Source organism: Bos grunniens, chromosome 3 (assembly GCF_055505025.1).
Source record: "Bos grunniens cultivar Pamir isolate PY7600 chromosome 3, Bosgru_T2T1.0, whole genome shotgun sequence".
Classification (NCBI taxonomy): Eukaryota; Metazoa; Chordata; class Mammalia; order Artiodactyla; family Bovidae; genus Bos; species Bos grunniens.
Genome location: NC_141167.1, coordinates 99,075,753 through 99,095,845, shown reverse-complemented (window position 1 = coordinate 99,095,845; position 20,093 = coordinate 99,075,753). Strand labels below are relative to the sequence as shown.

General features: G+C 42.2%; 1 protein-coding gene across 1 annotated transcript in view; it reads right to left on the bottom strand.

Annotated features, from left to right (window-relative positions):
• CHD1L (chromodomain helicase DNA binding protein 1 like) overlaps positions 1–13,065 on the bottom strand; it is a 65,587-nt gene extending 52,522 nt beyond the window's left edge. The window contains exon 1 of the mRNA XM_086392217.1: positions 12,905–13,065. Within this exon, the coding sequence (XP_086248343.1) occupies positions 12,905–13,037 (133 nt within the window). The 5' untranslated portion in view covers positions 13,038–13,065. The remainder of the gene's footprint in view (positions 1–12,904) is intronic.
• Positions 13,066–20,093: the final 7,028 nt, after the last annotated feature.

Genomic DNA, 20,093 nt, shown 5'->3' with positions numbered 1-20,093 from the left:
TTTCTCCTGGTCACCTCTTTCTCCTTCCTCCCTATTCTCTTCTCTATATAAACTCTGTGACTCCCTTCGGGTGTTCCTGGCTGTGGAGAGTTGTTTCATCATTAACCTATGGGTTTTGTCTTTTGTGCTATGTGGATGGAGAAGTCTTGATGCTACTGTAAGATGTCAGGACTGAAACCCAGAGGCAGGAGGCTCAACTCCAGAACTTCTGACCATCATAAAACTCCTGACAACAGAGAACATTAATACACCAAAGTCCACCCAAAACCCTCCACACCTACACTGAGTCTAAGCTCCACCCAAGAGCCAGCAAGCTCCAGTGCAAGACATCCCAAGCTAATCCTCCAGCAAAACAGAACACAATCTTGAACATTAACAGACAGGCTCCCCAAAGCCACACCAAATTCACAGATACCCCAAAACTCTCTACTGGACACTGCACTGCCCTCCAGAGAGATGAGATCCAGCTCCATCAACCAGAATACACACACAAGTTCACCCAGTCCGGAAATCTTCACAAGCCACTGGTCCAACCCTACCCATAGGGAGCAGACTCCACAACTAAGAGGAACTACAACCCTCCAGCCAGAAGAAAGGAGACCGCAAACACAGCAAACAGAATGAAAAACCAGAGAAATACCCAGCAGGTGAAGGAACATGTAAAAACCCACCAAACCAAACCAAAGAGGAGATAGAGTCTATCTGAAAAAGAATTCAGAATAATGATAGTAAAGATGATCCAAAATCTTGAAAGCAAAATGGAGATACAGATAAGCACACTAGACACATGGCTTGAGAAGATGAAAGAAATGTTTAGCAAGGATCTAGGAGAAATAAAGAATAGTCAATCAGCAATGAGCAATGCAATAACTGAGATTAAAAACACTCTGGAGTGAACCAACAGTAGAGTACCTGAGGCAGAAGAAAGGGTAAGTGAACTGGAAGACAAAATGGTGGAAATAAATGAAGCAGAGTGGAAAAAAGATAAAAGAATAGAAAGAAATGAGGACAGTCACAGAGACCTCTGGGACAATGTTAAGCACCCCAACATTTGAATTATAAGCATCCCAGGAGAAGAAGACAAAAGGAAAGGGCATGAGAAAATATTTGAGGAAGTAATAGTTGAAAACTTCCCTAAAATGGGGATGGAAATAGCCACTGAAGTCCAAGAAACCCAGAGAATCTCATACAGTATAAACCCAAGGAGAACATGCCAAGATACTTATTAATCAAACTAACTAAAATTAAATACAAAGAAAAAATAATAAAAGCACCAAACAACTTGAAAGGAGAACAGTCAATCTTTCAACAAAAACTCTGCAGGACAGAAGGGAATGGCAGGATATACTTAAAGTGATGAAAGGGAAAAACCTATAACCAGGATTACTCTACCCAGCAAGGATATCATTCAGATTCGAAGGAGAAATCAAAAGCTTTCAGACAAGCAAAAGCTAAGAGAATTCAGCACCACCAAACCAGCTCTTCAACAAATGCTAAAGGATCTTATTTAGACAGGAAACACAGAAAAAAGGTTTATAGAAACAAACCCCAAACACAATGGTAACAGGATAATACTTATCAATAATTACCTTAAACATAAATGGGTTAAATGCTCCAACCAAAAGACAGAGACTGGCCAAATGGATACAAAAGCAAGACCCCTTTATATGCTGCCTACAAAAGATCCATCTCAAACCTAGGGACACATACAGACTCAAAGTCAGGGGCTAGGAAAAATATTTCATGCAAATGGAGACCAAAAGAAAGCAGAAGTAGCAATACTCATATCAGATAAAATAGACTTTAAAATAAAGACAGTTATAAGAGACAAAGGACACTTTGACAAAGAAGTACATAATGATCAAGGGATTAATCCAAGAAAAGAACATAAAAATTGTAAACATATATATGCACCCAGCATAGGAACACCTCAATACATAAGGCAAATGCTAACAACTATTAAAGGAGAACTCAACAATAACACAATAATAGTGGGGGACTTTAATACCCCACTCACACTGATGGACAGATCATCCAGACAGAAAATTAACATGGAAACTCAAGCTTTAAATGATACATTGGACCAGTTGGTCCTAATTGGTATCTACAGGGCATTTCACCCAAAAACAATGGATTTCATCTTTTTCTCAAGTGCAAGTGGAACATTCTCCAGGGTATATCACATCCTGGGCCACAAATTAAGCCTTGGTAAATTTTTTAAAAATTGAGATCATTTCAAGCATCTTTTCTGATTACAACTAAGATATCAACTACAGAAAAATATAAAAGTATAAAAAACACAAACATATGAAGGCTAAACGAAATGCTTCTGAACAACCAACAGATCACTGAAGAAATCAAAATGGAAATAGAAATATGCATCGAAGCAAATGATAATGAAAATACAACAATGCAAAATCTATGGGATTTAGTAAAAGCCATGCTTAGAGGGACTTCATAGCAATACAAGCCAACCTCAAGAAACAAGAGAAACATCAAACAAACAATCTAACCTTAATCCTAAAACAACTAGAAAAAGAAGAACAACAACAAAAAACCCAAAGTTAGTAGAAGGAAATAAATCATAAAAATCAGAATAGAAATAATGAAAAGGAAATGAAGGAGACTATAGCAAAGATCAATAAAACTAAAAGCTGGTTCTTTGAGAAGATAAACAAAGTACACAACTGTTAGCCAGACTTGTCAAGGAAAAAAAGACTCAAATCAATGAAATTAGAAATGAAAATGGAGAAATTAAGACAGACAACACAGATATACAAAAGATCGAGTGCTGGAGTGGGGTGCCATTGCCTTCTCCACGAAAGATCATAAGCGACTACTATCAGCAACTATATGCCAATAAAATGGACAACTTGGAAGAAATGGACAAATTCTTAGAAAAGTATAACCTTCCAAAACTGAAACAGGAAGACAGAAAATGTGAACAGACCAATCACAAGCATGAAAATCGAAACTGTAATAAAAAAATCTTCCAACAAACAAAAGCCCAGGACTAGATGGCTTCACAGGTAAATTCTACCAAAAATTTAGAGAAGAGCCAACACCTATTCTACTCAAACTTCCAGAAAATTGCAGAGGAAGGAAAACTCCCAAACTCATTCTATGAGGCCACCATCACCCTGATACCAAAACCAGACAAAGAAGCCACAAAAAAAGAAAACTACAGGCCAATATCACTGATGAACATAGATGCAAAAATCCTCAAAAAAATTCTAGCAAACAGAATCCAACAACATATTAAAAAGATCATATAGCATGACCAAGTGGGCTTTATTCCAGTGCAAGGATTCTTCAATATTTGCAAACTAATCAATGTGATACACCATCTCAACAAACTTAAAGATAAAAACCATATGATTGTTTCAGTAGATGCAGAGAAAGCCTTTGACAAAATCCAATACCCATTTATGATAAAAATTCTCCAGAAAGTAGGCATGGAAGGAACATACCTTAACATAATAAAAGTCATATATAATAAACACACAACAAACATTATCCTCAATGGCAAAAAATTGAAAGCATTTTCTCTAAAAGCAGGAACAAGACAAGGGTGCCTACTCTCACTACTACTATTCAACATAGTTTTGTAAGTCCTAGCCACAGCTATCAGAGAAGGAAAATAAAAGGAATCCACATTGGAAAAGAATTGACTCTCACTGCAGATGACATGATCCTCTACATAGAAAACCTAAAGATGCCACTGGAAAATTACTAAAACTAATCAATAAATATAGTAAAGTCACAGGATATAAAGTTAATACACAGAAATCCATTGCACTCTTATACTCTAACATTGAAAAATCATAAAGAGAAATTAAGAAAACAAACCCATTCACCATTGCACTGAAATGAATAAAATACTTAAGAATAAATTTACCCAAAGAGACAAGACTCATATACAGAAAACTAAAACACTGAAGAAAGAAGTCAAACAGAGAAATATGCTATGTTCTTGGATTAGAAGAATCAATATAATGAAAATGAATTTACTATTCAAAGCAATCTATAGATTCAATGCAATCCCTATCAAAACTACCAATGGTATATTTCACAGAACTAGAACAAACAACTTCATAATTTGTATGGAAACACAAAAGACCCTGAACAGCTAGAGCAATCTTGAGAAAGAACAGAACTGGAGGAATCAACCTTCCTGACTTACGACTACACTACAAAGCTACAGCTATCAAAACAGTACAGTACTAGCACAAAGACAGAAATATAGATCAATGGAACAAACTAGAAAGTCCAGAGCTAAATCCACTCACCTATGCAGAGTTTACCTTTGACAAAGGAGGCAAAAATACATAATGGAGAAAAGATAGCCTCTTCAACAAATGGTCCTGGGAAAACTGATCAACTACATGTAAAAGAATGAAACTAGAACACTTTTTAACACTATACACAAAAATAAAATGCAAAATGGATTAAAGACCTAAATGTAAGGCCAGAAACTATAAAACTCTTGGAGGAAAACACAGGCAGAACACTCTCCATCATAAATCACAGGAAGATCCTCATGATCCACCTCCCAGAGTAATGGAAATAAAAACAAAAATAAACAAATGGGACTAATTAAACTTGAAAGCTTTTGCGCAACGAAGGAAACTATAAACAAGGTGAAAAGACAGCCTTCAGAATGGGAGAAAATAATAGCAAACTAAACAAGTGACAATCTCCAAAATACACAAGCAGCTCACGAAGCTCAATACCTGAAAAATGAACAACTCAGTCAAAAGGTGGACAAAAGACCTAAACAGACATTTCTCCAAAGAAGTCATATAGATGGCTAATAAACATATGAAAAGATGCTCAACGTCACTCATTATTAGAGAAATGCAAATCAAAACCACAATGAGGTGTCATCTCAAGCTGGTCAGAATGGCCATCATCAAAAAGTGTACAAACACTAAATGCTGGAGAGGGTGTGGTGAAAAGGGAACCCTCTTCCACTGTTGGTGGGAATGCAAACTAGTACAGCCACTATACAAAACAGTGTGGAGATTCCTTAAAAAACTCGGAATAAAACAGCCATACAACCCAGCAAGCCCAATGCTGGGCGTATACCCTGAGGAAACCAGAATTGAAAGAGACACATGTACCCCAATGTTCATTGCAGCACTATTTACAATAGCCAGGACATGGAAGCAATCTAGGTATCTATCAGCAGATGAATGGACAAGAAAGTTGTGGTACACATACACAATGGAATATTACTCAGCTATAAAAAGAATGCATTTGAGTCAGTTCTAATGAGATGGATGAACCTAGAGCCTATTATCAGAGAAGGCAATGGCACCCCACTCTAGTACTCTTGCCTGGAAAATCCCATGGATGGAGGAGCCTGGAAGGCTGCAGTCCATGGGGTCGCTTAGGGTCGGACATGACTGAGCAACTTCATTTTCACTTTTCACTTTCATGCATTGGAGAAGGAAATGGCAACCCACTCCAGTGTTCTTGCCTGGAGAATCCCAAGGACGGGGAAGCCTGGTGGGCTGCCGTCTATAGGGTCACGCAGAGTCGGACACGACTAAAGTGACTTAGCAATAGCAATAGAGCCTATTATAGAGTGAAATAAGCCAGAAAGAGAAAGACAGATACTGTATACTAATGCATATGTATATATATATACACATACACACACACACACGAAATTTAGAAAGATGACACCGACGATCAATGCTACATACAGGGCAGCAAATACAGACGTAAAGAATAGACTTTTGGACTCAGTGGGAAAAGGAGAGTGAAGGATGATTTGACAGAATGGCACTGAAATATATACATTACCATATGTAAAATGGATGACAACTGTAAGTCTGATGCATGAAGCAGGGCACCCAAAGCCAGTGATCTGGAACAGCCTCGAGGGGTGGAGTGGGGAGGGGTGGGAGGGGGTTCAGGATTGGGGGGACATGTGTGTAGTGTACCTATGGCCAACTCATATTGAATATCGCAGAAACCATCACAATATTGTAATTATCCTCCAATTAAAATAAATAAAAATGAAATTAAAAATACACTAGAAGGAATCAATAGCAGGATAACTGAGACAGAAGAATGAATAAGTGAGCTAAAAGGTAGAATAGTGGAAATAACTGCAAAGGAGCAGAATAAAGAAAAAGAATGGAAAGAAATGAGAGGCTCAGAGACTTTAAACTCACCAACGTTTGAATAACAGTGATCCCAGAAGAAAAAAGAGAAAAAGGGTCTGAGAAAATATTTGAAGAGATTATAGCCGAAAAATCCCCTAACATGGGAAAAGAAATAGCCATCCAAGTTTAAGAAGCAGAGTCCCGTACAGGGTAAACCCAAGGAGAAACATGGCAAGACACATATTAATCAAACAAATACTAAATTAAAAAAAAAAAATACTAATGCAAGGGAAATGCAAAACAAAATAACATACAAGGGAATCTCCACAAAGTTATCAGCTGATTTTTCAGAAGAAATTCTGCAGGCCAGAAGAGACTGGCAGGATATATTGAAAATAATGAAAGGGAAAAACCTACTTTACTCTACCTAGCAAAGATCTCATTCAGATTCAAAGGAGAAATCAAAAGCTTTACAGACAAGCAAAAGCTAAGAGAATTCAGCACTACCAAAACAGCTTTACAACAAATGCTAAACTCCAGGCAGGAAACACAAAAGAACAAAAAGACCTACAAAAACACACCCAGAATAATAAAGAAAATGGTAATAGGAACATGTATATTGATAATTATCTTAAATGTAAATGGATTAAATGCTCCAACCAAAAGAAACAGATTGGCTGAATGGATACAAAAACAAGATCTGAATGTATGGTTCATCCCTGGTGGCTCAGATGGTAAAGAATCTGCCTGCAATGCTGGAGACCTGGGTTCGATCCCTGGGTTGGGAAGATCCCCTTGGGAAGGAAATGGCAACCCATTCCAGTACTCCTGCCTCGAACATGGACAGAGGAGCCTGGCAGGCTACAGTCCACGTGATCGCAAAGAGCTGGACATGACTGATCAACTAAGCACACAGCACACTAGAGACTTACTTCAGACCTAAAGACACATACAGGCTGAAAGTGAGGGGATGGGAAAAGACATGCCATGCAAATGGAAATCAAAAGAAAGCGGGAATAGCAATACTTAGATAAAACAGACGTAAAAATAAAAAGACTTAAAAGAGACAAAGAAGGTCACTACATAATGATCAAGGGATAAATCCAAGAAGATATAACACATAAATATGTATGCACCTCAATAAATAATGAAAATGCTAACAGCCATAAAAAGGAAAACTGACAGGAACACAATAATAGTGGGGGACTTTAACACCCAACTTACACACATGGAATCATCACCTAGACAGAAAATAAGGAGACACGGCTTTAAATGCCAATATAGACCAGGCAGGTTTAATCGCTAGTTATAGGACATTCTCCCCGAAAGCAGCATATTACACTTTCTTCTCAAGTGCACATGGAACATTCTCCAGGATAGATAACATCATGGGTCACAAATTAAGCCTCAGTAAATTTTAAAAAACTGAAATCGTATCAAGTATCTTTTCTGACCACAACATTATGAGACCAGAAGTCAATAACGGGGGGTGGGGGGGGGGGATGTAAAAAACAAAAAAACCCCACAAACACAAGGAGGCTAAACAATATGACACAAAATAACCAAGACATCACTGAAGAAATCAAAGAGCAAATTTAAAAATACATAGAAACAAATGAAAATACGATGACCCAAAATCTACCTATGAAGCAAAAGAAGTTCTAAGAACGAAGTGTATAGCAATTCAGTCCTACCTCAACAAACAAGAAAAAACTCAAACAACCTAACCTTATACCTAAAGCAATCATAAAAATCAGAGCAGAAATAAATGAAATACTGAGTTGGCCAAAGAATTCCTTTGAGTCTGTCCATAAGATACTATGGAATAACTTGAATTAACTTTTTGGCCAACCCAGTAGAAATAAAACAATAGCAAAAATCAATGAAACTGCAGCTGGTTATTGATAAACCCTTAGCCAGACTCATCAAGGATAAAAGGGACAAGATTCAAATCAATAAAATTAGAAATGAAAAATGGAGAAATTACAACTGACACCACAGAAATACCAAGGATCAAAAGAGACTACTTAAAACAACTATTTGCCAATAAAATGGACAACATGGAAAAAATGGACCAATTCTTAGAAAGGTACCATCTTCCAAGACTGAACCAAGACTAAACCAATAGAAAATATAAACAGACCAATCACCAGTAATGAAATTGAAACTATAATTAAAAATCTTACAACAAACAAAAGTCCAGGACCAGAATGGCTTCACAGGCGAATTCTATCAAACATTTAGAGACAAGCTAACACTCATTCTCAAACTCTTCCAAAAAACTGCAGAGGAAGGAACACTTCCAAGCTCAATTTACAAGGCCACCATCACCCTAATACCCAAACCAGACAAAGATATCCCAAAAAAAGAAAATTACAGACCATATCACTGATGAACACAGACACAAAAATCCTCAACAAAATACCAACAAACAGAATACAACAACATATTAAAAGGATCATACATCATGATCAAGTGGGCTTCATCCTGGGGATGCAGGGATTCTTCAACAAATGCAAATCGATATACCATGTTAACAAATTAAAGAATAAAAACCATATGGTCAGCCAAAGCACACATCAAGAAACTTGAAGAAGCTGAAAGGAAGAGCCAGCACCAGCTAGAGAATTTGGAACGAGAACAGAGATTTTTAAAGCGGCGACTGGAACAGCTGCAGGGTCCTCAAGAGATGGAACGAATACGAATGGACAGCATTGGATCAACTATTTCTTCAGATCGTTCTGATTCAGAGCGAGGTAGGCAGTGAGCTTCTTCCCTAATGAAACAAAGCGTCCCTGTCTCTGAATTTAGAGAGGGTAGGATGGGTGGCATTGTGTTTGCTTCCTTCTTCTGCACCAACACTGTATGTAGCATTCTAGAGTTTATGCAGTCACAACATTGTCTAGCAATGCCTGTGTGAACTGTAGAACATTTTTTCTTGACTATATATATATACACACATATATATATATCAAATATTCTACTTTGAAAAAATTTTAAAGTTGTAAGTTTTCTGTAGAAAATTGTTGAGTTCTCATATACCCTTCACCCAGGTTCCTCTAACGTTAATCTTATGTAACCATAATACAGCTATCAAAACCAAGAAATTAACATTCATAAAATACTATTAATCTATTAACCTTATTCAGACTTCACTACTTTTCCTAATAATGTTCTGTGTCTGATCCAGGATCCAGTGTAAGATCTCCATTGCCTTAGAAATATTTCTTCAGTCTTTCTTTTGTGACCATGACACATTTGAAGAATATTGGTCAGTTATTTTATACAGTGTTCCTCAATTTGGGTTTATCTGATGTTTTCTGTTAGACTGAGGTGTTACACATTTGAGGGAAGAAAATACCACAGAAGTGATGTTGTGCCCTTCTTAGTTCATTATATCTGAAAGATACATGACGTTGATATGTTTTATTACTGGTGATGTTTTTATATCTGTATTTTAAAGTACCACACCCTCCATTTCTCGTAACATCTGTCCCAGAACATTTGTCTTTGACATAATTAAAGAAAAAAACAACCAGAAAAGAAAAAAAAAAAACAAAAAACCATATGGTCACCTCAATAGATGCAGAAAAAGCTTTTGACTAAATTCAACACCTATTTATGATAAAAATCCTCCAGAAAGTAGGCATAGAGGGAATCTATCTCAACATAAAGGTCATATATGAAAAACCCACCACAAACATCATTCTCAATGGTGAAAAACTAAAAGCATTTCCTCTAAGATCAGGAATAAGACAAGGATGTCCACTCTCACCACTATTATTCAACATAATTTTGGAAGTCTAGGCATTGCAATCTGATAAGAAAAAGAAAAGGAATCCACACTGGAGAAAAAGAAGCAAAAGTGTCACTGTCTGCAGATGACATGAAACTATACACAGAAAATCCTAAAGACGCCAGCAGAAAACCACTAGAGCCAATGAATCTGGTAAAGCTGCAGTATACAAAATTAATGCACAGAAATTTCTATTACTCCTACACACTAACAATAAAAGATAGGAAAGATTAAAAAAAAAAACAACAACAACATTTACCACTGCAACAAAACAAATAAAATATCTAGGAATAAACCGACTTAAGGAGGTAAAAGACCTGTACTCAGAAAACTATTAAGAAACTGATGAAAGAAATCAAAGATAACACTAACAGGTGAGAGATATACCATGTTCTTGGAAGAATCAATACTACCCAAAGCAACCTACAGATTCAATGCAATCCCTATCAAATTACCAATGGCATTTTCCACAGAATTAAAAGAAAAAAATTTTACAGTTTGTATGGAAACACAAAAGACCCCAAATAGCCAAAGCAATCTTGAGAAAACAAAATGGAGCAGGAGGAATCAGACTCTCTGGCTTCAGATTATACTACAAAGCAACAGTAATCAAGACAGTATGGTACTGACACAAGAACAGAAATATTAGATCAAGGCAACAGGATAGAAAGCCCAGAGATAAACCCACATTCCTATGGTCACCTAATCTATGACAAAGGAAGCATGTAAATACAATGGAGAAAAGACAGTCTCTTCAATAAGTGATGCTGGGAAAACTGGACAGCCACGTGTAAAAGAATGAATTAGAACACTTCCTAACACATACACAAAAATAAACTTAAAATGGATTAAAGACCAGATACTGTAAAACTCTTAGGGGAAAACACAGGAAGAACACTTACATAAATCACCACAAGATCTTTTTAGACCTACCTTCTACAGTAATGAAAATAAGAACAAAAATAAACAAATGGGGCCTAATTAAACTTAAAAGCTTTTGTACAGCAAAGAAAACCATAAATGAGATGAAACGACAACCCTCAAAATGGAGGAAAATAGCAAACGAAATAAATGATGAGATTAATCTCCAAAATAAAAATAAAAAATGAAAAAATCAGCCTGTACCTACTAAATACGCAACCCACTCCAGGAGCCTGGCAGGCTACAATCCAGAGTCACAAAGAGTTGGATATGACTGAAGTGACTTAGCACACATATACGCACTAAATATATTGAAGAATAAATGACAATAAGGAAAAAATTTATGGTTTCATAAAAATGAAAGCCCATTTTTGCACTTCTCCCTCAGTCCTGGCCCCACCATGGAAAAGAGAGAGAAAAAGAAATGATATATACAAACATATGCATGCATGCAAAGGCCAAGAACTAGCAGGAAACATAATAGTATGTCATAGAATTATGTATATTACTGTTCTCCTTTATGCATAGAATATTACCCTAAATGTTTTACAGAAAACATGTACTACTCTGTTAAAAATGAAAAAATCAGAAGGAAAAAAAACACAAATAATTTTTAAATACAAAAAATAAAAACGAAAAAATGAAAATTCAGTAAGCATTTTTAACCAAAGAATAGTTTCTCAGAACATTAATTTATTCAAATAGAAATAGGAATTTCAAGTTACAATATTAAATGGTTATTCCCCTGAGTATACTTTTCTACTTTTTCCTTTCTCCACACTACGCACTTATCCATGCCCAGCACCAAACTTCCGTATTTGTCTATTTACCTCTTCATTCACTCACTCTAATTCTTCCAGGCAAACCTGCAATCTCGTACCTATCTTGTCAATTTTACTATAACAGCACTGGTCCATGTGTATATTTCTCCAGGTGAATTATCAACAGTCCAGTATCAATGTGCACATTTGATCTAGCCTTCTCTCACACATCGTATCATACCCAAAAACACATGCAAGGAAACAGGCAAACACACAAGCACGTATAAACTCTGGCTTTATAAACAGATAAACTTTACACCAAACACATAAGCATCAGACCATAAATTCACATTTAACATGGATAACATTCCTTACGAGCTTCCCGGGTGGCAAAGCAGGAGACGCAAGAGATATGGGTTCGATATCTGGGTTGGGAAGGTCCCCTAGAGAAAATGGCAACCCACTCTAGTATTCTTGCCTGGGAAATCCCACCGACAGAGGAGCCTGGCGGGCTACAGTCCAGGGGTCGCAAAAGAATAAGACACGACTTAACGACTAAACAACAACAAACAACAACTCTCCACCCTGTGGTCTCCATCCAGAAACACGATCAGCCTCCCTGCCTGAAGACCTCAAGGGGATGCAAGCTTTGCGCTTCTAAGATTCTAGGGAAGGGCTAGTACAAATAAAATAGTTGCACGCAGAAAAGCGCTGATGAACTTTGCTTAGCTTCATATTTCAAATTATAACGTTGGAGGAGAATTAACCAGTGGAGAACTATCACTGTGCGAGCCGGGTAAACGAAGAAGAAAACTGAAGCTCGGAGACGAGTTCTGATCGTTTTACAGAAGCAACCAATTAAACGCCCCAAGCTAGGCCTCCAAACCCACCAGAACACAAACTTGAAACCCACACCCTTGGGGCGCTAGGACAGTCTCCACCTCTTGAGAGAGAGGAACGTCTTACCTCAGCGACTGGGGCCTCAACAAGTTCCCCCTCCCCAGGGCCGGCGCGCCGGGTAGCTGGAGCAGCGGGCTTCCCCTCTGGGAATCCCATTTCTCCCGCGTCCGCCGGCCGCGCGCGCTGCGCAGGCGGGGCAAAGGCCACCCGGCACAAGGCGGAGTTCCTCTCCGCCCAGCCCCGCCGCAAGGGCGGGAAAGGAAGGCCCTGGTGTCTGTAGGTTTGAAACCGACGGGAAGGTCCACCCGCGGCGCCGCCGGACCGTTCCTGGCAACGGGTACAGAGGCCCGGGCGAGGAGAGTCCCAACGAGTCGGCCGGCGTGGGCGGAAGTTCGCCTGAAGCCACTGACCTGTGAGGCCCCACTGCCGCAAGTCCTGCTCCTGCACCCGCGCCCGCAGCGCCTCGGCTCGGCTCTTGCTCTGAAGAGCCATAAGAAAGCCGGGCATGTCGCCCTCCGGGGTCGCAGCTCCCACACGCTCCATCCAGTCGGGCGAAGCACCGCCCCGCGCCGCCGCCCCGCCCCTCGAGCGTCCTTCCCGACGTTCTCGGCCAGAACCCTCGGGCGCCGCCGCCGCCAGAGGGCGCTCCTGCTCTGAGTTTTGAGAGCCGAGGGTGCTCGAAGGTCCCCTACCCGCTGTTGAATGCTTGCAGCTGGGTGCATGTGGGGCCGCTCACACGTGTGTCTCTGGGCTGAGCTTATGTCCGCTCTAGGCGACTGATCACCTGAAACGCTCGTCATTCACTTGTTATTTAATCAACATTAAATGTGCTCTGTTGGCTTCTGGGGTTATAGCTCTGCCCCCCAGCGATTTTCGGCAACATTGTAGAGTTCAGTTTACAGTATTAATAAATTGGTTTGAGCCCTGAAATCCTTACTTGCTCCCTGTAGTCTGTAGGCCGGAACCTCTGAATGGTAGTAAATTAAACATACGAAGAATGTCATGGCCACAATGGATTTCTCAAGTGAATTACAGAGAGCAAATTGAAGCTATGTGTTAGCGAGTCACCATGACTCAGCATTAGCTTTGATTGAATACACTGGTTAAGGAAATGGCAACCCACTCCAGTATTCTTGCCTGGAGAATCCCAGGGACGGAGGAGCCTGGTGGGCTGCCGTCTATGGGGTCGCACAGAGTTGGACACGACTGACGCGACTTAGCAGCAGCAGCAGCAAGGTGTAGTAATTTATGATTCACTTCAGTTCAGTTCAGTAGCTCAGTCGTGTCCGACTCTTTGCGACCCCATGAATCGCAGCACCCCAGGCCTCCCTGTCCATCACCAACCCTCGGAGTTCACTCAGACTCACGTCCATCGAGTCGGTGATGCCATCCAGCTATCTCATCCTCTGTCGTCCCCTTCTCCTCCTGCCCCCAATCCCTCCCAGCATCAGAGTCTTTTCTAATGAGCCAACTCTTCCACGAGGTGGCCAAAGTACTGGAGTTTCAGCTTTAGCATCATTCCTTCCAAAGAACATCCAGGACTGATCTCCTTTGCAATGGACTGGTTGGATCTCCTTGCAGTCCAAGGGACTCTCAAGGGTCTTCTCCAACACCACAGTTCAAAAGCATCAATTCTTCCACGCTCAGCCTTCTTCACAGTCTAATTCTTACATCCAAAAACTATAGCCTTGACTAGACGAACCTTTGTTGGCAAAGTAATGTCTCTGCTTTTGAATATGCTGTCTAGGTTGGTCATAACTTTCCTTCCAAGGAGTAAGCGTCTTTTAATTTCATGGCTGCAGTCACCATCTGCAGTGATTTTGGAGTCCAAAAAAATAAAGTCTGACACTGTTTCCACTGTTTCCCCATCTATTTCCCATGAACTGATGATTAGTAGTGTACAAATTGCTGCATTTATTGATGCAGTTAGTTACTCCCCTAAGAGCTTTCTGTGATTTTCTCCTGTAATCCACCCATAACCCTATAAATAGGTACCATAATTGTCCCTACATGACAGCTGAGGAAACTGACTTGGAATGGTAATTGAACAAAGCTGAGCAGGACCCATAGGAGAAGGCAATGGCAATCCACTCCATTGTTCTTGCCTGGAGAATCCCAGGGATGGGGGAGCCTGGTGGACTTCCGTCTGTGGGGTCGCACAGTCAGACACGACTGAAGTGACTTAGCAGCAGCAGCAGAGCTGGACCCATATACTATTCTCTGGGTAATATGAAAATACTAAATTCCTGTTTAGGTTAATCTTGGCGCTTCCACCTTCAGTAAACACAGATTAAAGTTGCACTCCCCATATCTCCACGCCCTATAAATAAAGGGTGAAAATTGCTACAAAAGACATGCCTTCCAGTTGATTTATTCATAAAAATACTCAAAGCATTGCAAAGTTAATGTTGAGTCATTCTGTCTCAAAGATGTCTGACTGAACATCTTTGTGCCAAGAACTCTTTTGGCCCGGGAGACAAAGGCCACTAATTTCATCTATAGAACATTTAAGTAAATTATATTGTTTGTATTTTAAATTAGGGTTATGTTTTAAAAGGAGGAGATAGTGAAAGTGAATGGGCTTCCCTGGTGGCTCAGAGATTAAAGCCTCTGCCTGCAATGAGGGAGACCTGGGTTCAATCCCTGGGTCAGGAAGATCCCCTAGAGAAGGAAATGGCATCCCACTCCAGTATTCTTGCCTGGAGAATCCCATGGATGGAAGAGCCTGGTGGGCTACAGTCCACGGGGTCACAAAGAGTCAGACATTTCTGGGGGTTATGTTTTAAAAGGAGGAGATAAGAGGTAAGCAAATAAAATCAGGTAGAGATAAATGTTAAGTTGAAAGAGAAACAGAGTTGAAGGAGTCTTTGGGCCTAGAAAAGAAAACAATGGTCTCAAAGGCCCTTGCTGAATCATCTAACTTCGGAGAAAACAAAAGCAAACTTTAAGTCCCATCCTGATGCTCCCAGCCTGTTGCATCTACCTGGGACTTATCACCCCCTGCCCAAAACCTCCCACCCCCTGTTCAATTACAAATGCCATCTCAACCAAAGATTACCCAAAACGTTCCGCCTGACTAACGTTTCCCTTATTGCTTCCACAAACCTCCCTTTAAATATGAAGCCTCCCTGATCCATCTCGTGCTCAGCCTGGTCGTTTGGCCGACTGTCATCCCTCCTTGCCTGAATAAAGGTAACCTGGCTCCACTGAGGTCATCTCTCCTTTTCTGCCTTACATTCTTGGTGCCGAAACCCGGAGAGGGCGAGGCACTCGTCTCTCCCATTCTCTCTCACTCTCCCTCCTGTTGTAGCCACGGGTTCCGGGAAACAAACTCACTCAGAAGGACAATGCAGATAGTGGAGTGCAGTTTATTGCACCGGCGGGCCCAAGGCAGAGTCTCCTCTTAGTCAAGAACCCCGACCAGCATTTGTGAAAATCTTTTATACCCCATGTGTACCTGTCTGAACCCACCACTCCAAATTCCTCGAGACTTACATAAACCAAGGAAAATACAATCCCAATAACCCCATCATTCACGTGCTATGTGCTCATGTGCTCAAACAGTCAAACAATTAGCCAATAATCAATAAACCCAAGGTTACACTCCGATAGATACAGAAAAATTTATGGCCTGTCTGAAGGAAGGGGTGACTAGTGTATGTTTTCTCTTAGGCGATGAGTAACCTAGATACGATCTTCAAGGTTCCCCTGTCTGGAGGGGGTCTTATCCTTCTGTTGTTGTTTTCATAGGCTAAACTAAACACAGGGTTCAGAGTCCATTGGAAAGGTGGCCGAGCATGATCAACATGAACAGGCCTAAGATGGAGTCCAGGCCCTATGAATTCCTTCTTCACTGCCTCTCATCGTTTTCCCTTTTCCTGGAGTCTGGAAACAGGAACACCCACTGAGCTCACTTTCTGCCAGGGCTCATAAGTTCCCCTCGAGGATACCCAGTGCCTTCGTGAGCGGTGCAAGCCTTGTCCTAAGGTTTTATTGGTGCTTTGCATACCCCCAGGCCTCCGGCACTGTCCCCTTTCTCTCTCTCTCTGACGACCTCTGGAACAGGGAACTCTTGCCATTCGACCGCTCTACATGCAACACTCCACTCAAGCCAGCCCCTAGATTAAGGTAAGATCCGGACGGTGTTCTAGAGGCGCTCTAGAACCCAGTCCTTTCCGGGTCCTGGGGACCCCCAGCCTAAGGCCACTCTGTAGGTGACGGTGGGGGACACTCCACCTCGACACAGAGCTCTCTTCTCATAACTCCTATTGCGACTACGGGTGACGACTCGAGCTCCCAATAGGAGCCTCTGCTTGCCTTTCAATTATGGGGTCTGGCCAATGTGTCCCAAAAGATTCTCCTCTAACCTGTGTTCTCGAAAATTTCAAATCGCTCTTACTCACTGAACTCAAAGGTAACCGCTTAAAACAACTATGTATACAGATCTGGCCTCAATACCAATTAGACAATCAAGACCGCTGGCCTGAATTCGGCGCATTTGACTTTAACGTTCTTCAAAATCTCACCGACTTCCTTAAACAGAATGGCAAGTGGTGTCGGAGGTCCCCTATGCCCAAGCGTTTTGGGCCCTTCGGAGCAGGCCCCCCCTATGCAAGGCCTGCTCCACCATGAGGTCCTTCTATGCACCTTGCCTCCCAAGCAAAAGGGCTCTTCTTCAACTAACCGCCCATCTCGACCTTCTGCATCCCCAGAGTTCGACTCCCTACCCACCACCCTGCCAACCCTCTCCTCCCCACTCATGCAACACACCTACTGACTCTGAAACCTCTCCTGACTCCTCCTCGACCGCTACCCCATCTCCCCGACTCTCCCTCCCCCCTCTCCCCTTCCCCCGCCACCTCCACCACACGGTCACATACTCAACACATATTTCCCCTGAGAGAGGTGGCAGGACCAGAGGGCCCCACCTGAGTCCATGTGCCATTTTCATTCTCAGACATGAGCCAGATAGGAGAAAACTTAGGATCATTTTCTGAAAATCCTACCAGATACAGAAAAGAATTCCTGAGACTCTCCCAGGCCTATAAGCTCACATGGAGTGACTTATATTATATCCTACATGCCATCTCTCACCCCAGATGAAAAAGACCATATTTGGCAAGCGGCGAAAGCCCATGCCCATCACTTGCATAACCAAGACTGGGATAGCCCAGTTGTTGATAAGGCGGTGCCTCAATTAGGTCCCCACTGGATGTACCAGCCCGGTGACCCAAGTATCAGGAGACTCAATCACATGATTACCTGCCTTCTAGAAGGAATGCAGAAAAATACTCATATCCATGTCAATTATGATAAAGTCAGGGAAATCACCCAAGGGGCAGACAAAAATCCAGCCTTGTTCTTGGCAGTCCTCACAGAGGCAGTACAGAAGTATACCAACCTAGATATCACCACCCCTGCTGGGTTACTCTACCTTTGTCTTCATCAGCCAGTCCGCCCCTGACATTAGATGCAAGCTTCAACAACTAGAGAAGGGCCCTGAGACCCCCCAAAGAGACCTTCTAGAAGTGGCCTTCAAGGTGTTCAATAATAGAGAGAAGGAGGCTAAGAGAGAAAAAGACTGTGAGAGAAAAGTGAAATATGCCTTTTTGGCAGCAGCAACTAAGGGAAGAGATCAGCCTCCGCCCTAGTCCCAGACCAGGGCTTAAGACCCTCCCCCGCCAGACCCTGCTTCCGATGCAACCAGTCAGGACACTGGGCAAAACTTGCCCAAACCCACAGCCCCCTACAAAAGCATGCCCGACCTGTGGCCAGAGGGGACACTGGAAGATGGACTGTCTCCAGGGACGCCCTGGCACCCCTGGGGAGTTCCCCACCTCCCAGACCTGGAGAGTGGAGTGTCTACAGGGACACCCTGGCACACCGGGGGAGATCTCCACTTCTCCCCAGAACCCCAGTCCAGCCCTACAAGAGTTGTTCCAATGACGGGGCCCAGGTTCCAGCCGCCCGGCCCATGTCCCAGACATGAGCTCAGAACTTAGGGTGGACAGGATAGTGGCCGGGAAAAAGATCTCCTTTATAGTAGACACTGGAGCCGCTTTCTGTCTCTTAACTTCCTACTTTGGCCCAACTCAAGACTCAGAACTCACAATCAAGGGGATCTCTGGAGTTCCCCTAAGGCCAAAAATCAGCTCTCCATTACTCTGTCAATTTGGAAAATCAACCCTCATACACTCATTCCTCATAATGCCTCAGTGCCCAATAGCACTCTTAGGGAGAGATTTGTTATCCAAACTGGGGGTCTTTATTACCATATCCCCCCTCAATATAGTCTCTATATTCTGCATGCAGATGGCACCTGGACGGTCCCTATCCCTCACCCCTGACCTTCCCTTGGATCTACCCCCACCTTAGACTTCGAAGTCTGGGACACTAATCACCCATCCATAGCCAAACATCATCCCCCAGTCCACATTACCTTAAAAGACCCCTAGACTATAATCACCCAACAACAGTACTCTCTCACCCCGGAGGCCCACAAGGGACTTAAGCCTATCATAGACTGTCTTCTTCAAGACTCTATCTTAATTCCTACCCATTCGCCACACAACACCCCTATTCTGGCAGTAAGGAAGGCACCAAACTCTTGGAGACTGGTCCAGGATCTTCGAAAAAATCAATGAGGTCGTCATGCCGACCTTCCCAGTAGTCCCTAACCCTTACACCCTTCTGTCTGCCATACCCGTGACTGCAACCCACTTCATGGTATTAGATCTCAAAGATGCCTTTTTCAGCATCTCCCTCCACCCCCTCCCCCAACCCCTTTCACTTTCACCTGGCAAGACCCTGGGACTCACGCTTCCCAACAACTAACATGGACAGTTGTCCCCCAGGGGTTCAGAGACAGCCCCCACTTTTTTGGAAAGGCTTTGCAAAAGGACCTACAAACCCTCAACCTAGTCCTGAGTCATCTCCTCCAATATGTAGATGACCTCCTCCTTTGTAGCCCAGCCTGAAAACTCTGCCTCCAACATACTGCCAAACTCCTTGGGGCCTTGGAATCCTGGAGTTATCAGGTGTCCCGATCCAAGGCCTAAGAAGTATGGACAAACGTCACCTACCTGGGGCTCTCCATATCCCACCAACAGAGAACTATTCCCCCAGATAGAATCCAGGCCCTGATTAACTGTCCACTTCCAAAAATGAAAAGGGAATTCCTGTCTATCCTCGGCCTCCTAAACTTTTCCCGTATCTGGATCCTTAACTTCTCCCTCGTTGCAAAGCCGCTCTATGAGGCAACTAAAGGATGTCTGGATGAGCCCCTCTTTAACCCCTCCTCGCTGGCCAATCCTATTCGCCAGCTCACCCAGAGCCTCCTCCGAGTGCCAACTCTCCACCTGCCAGATCACACCTGACCATCCTTTCTCTTTGACCATTCCAACCAAGGACACGCCCTGGGACTTCTATGTCAGCAGGCCAGAGACACCTGGGCTCCCATAGCCTATCTGTCAAAACAGCTTGACATGGTGACCAAGGGGTGGCCTCCCTGCATACAGGCCATGGCTGCTATCGCAGCCCTCATACCTGAAGCAAATAAACTCTCTAGGAAGCCCCTTTAACAGTCTGTTCTCCACACAC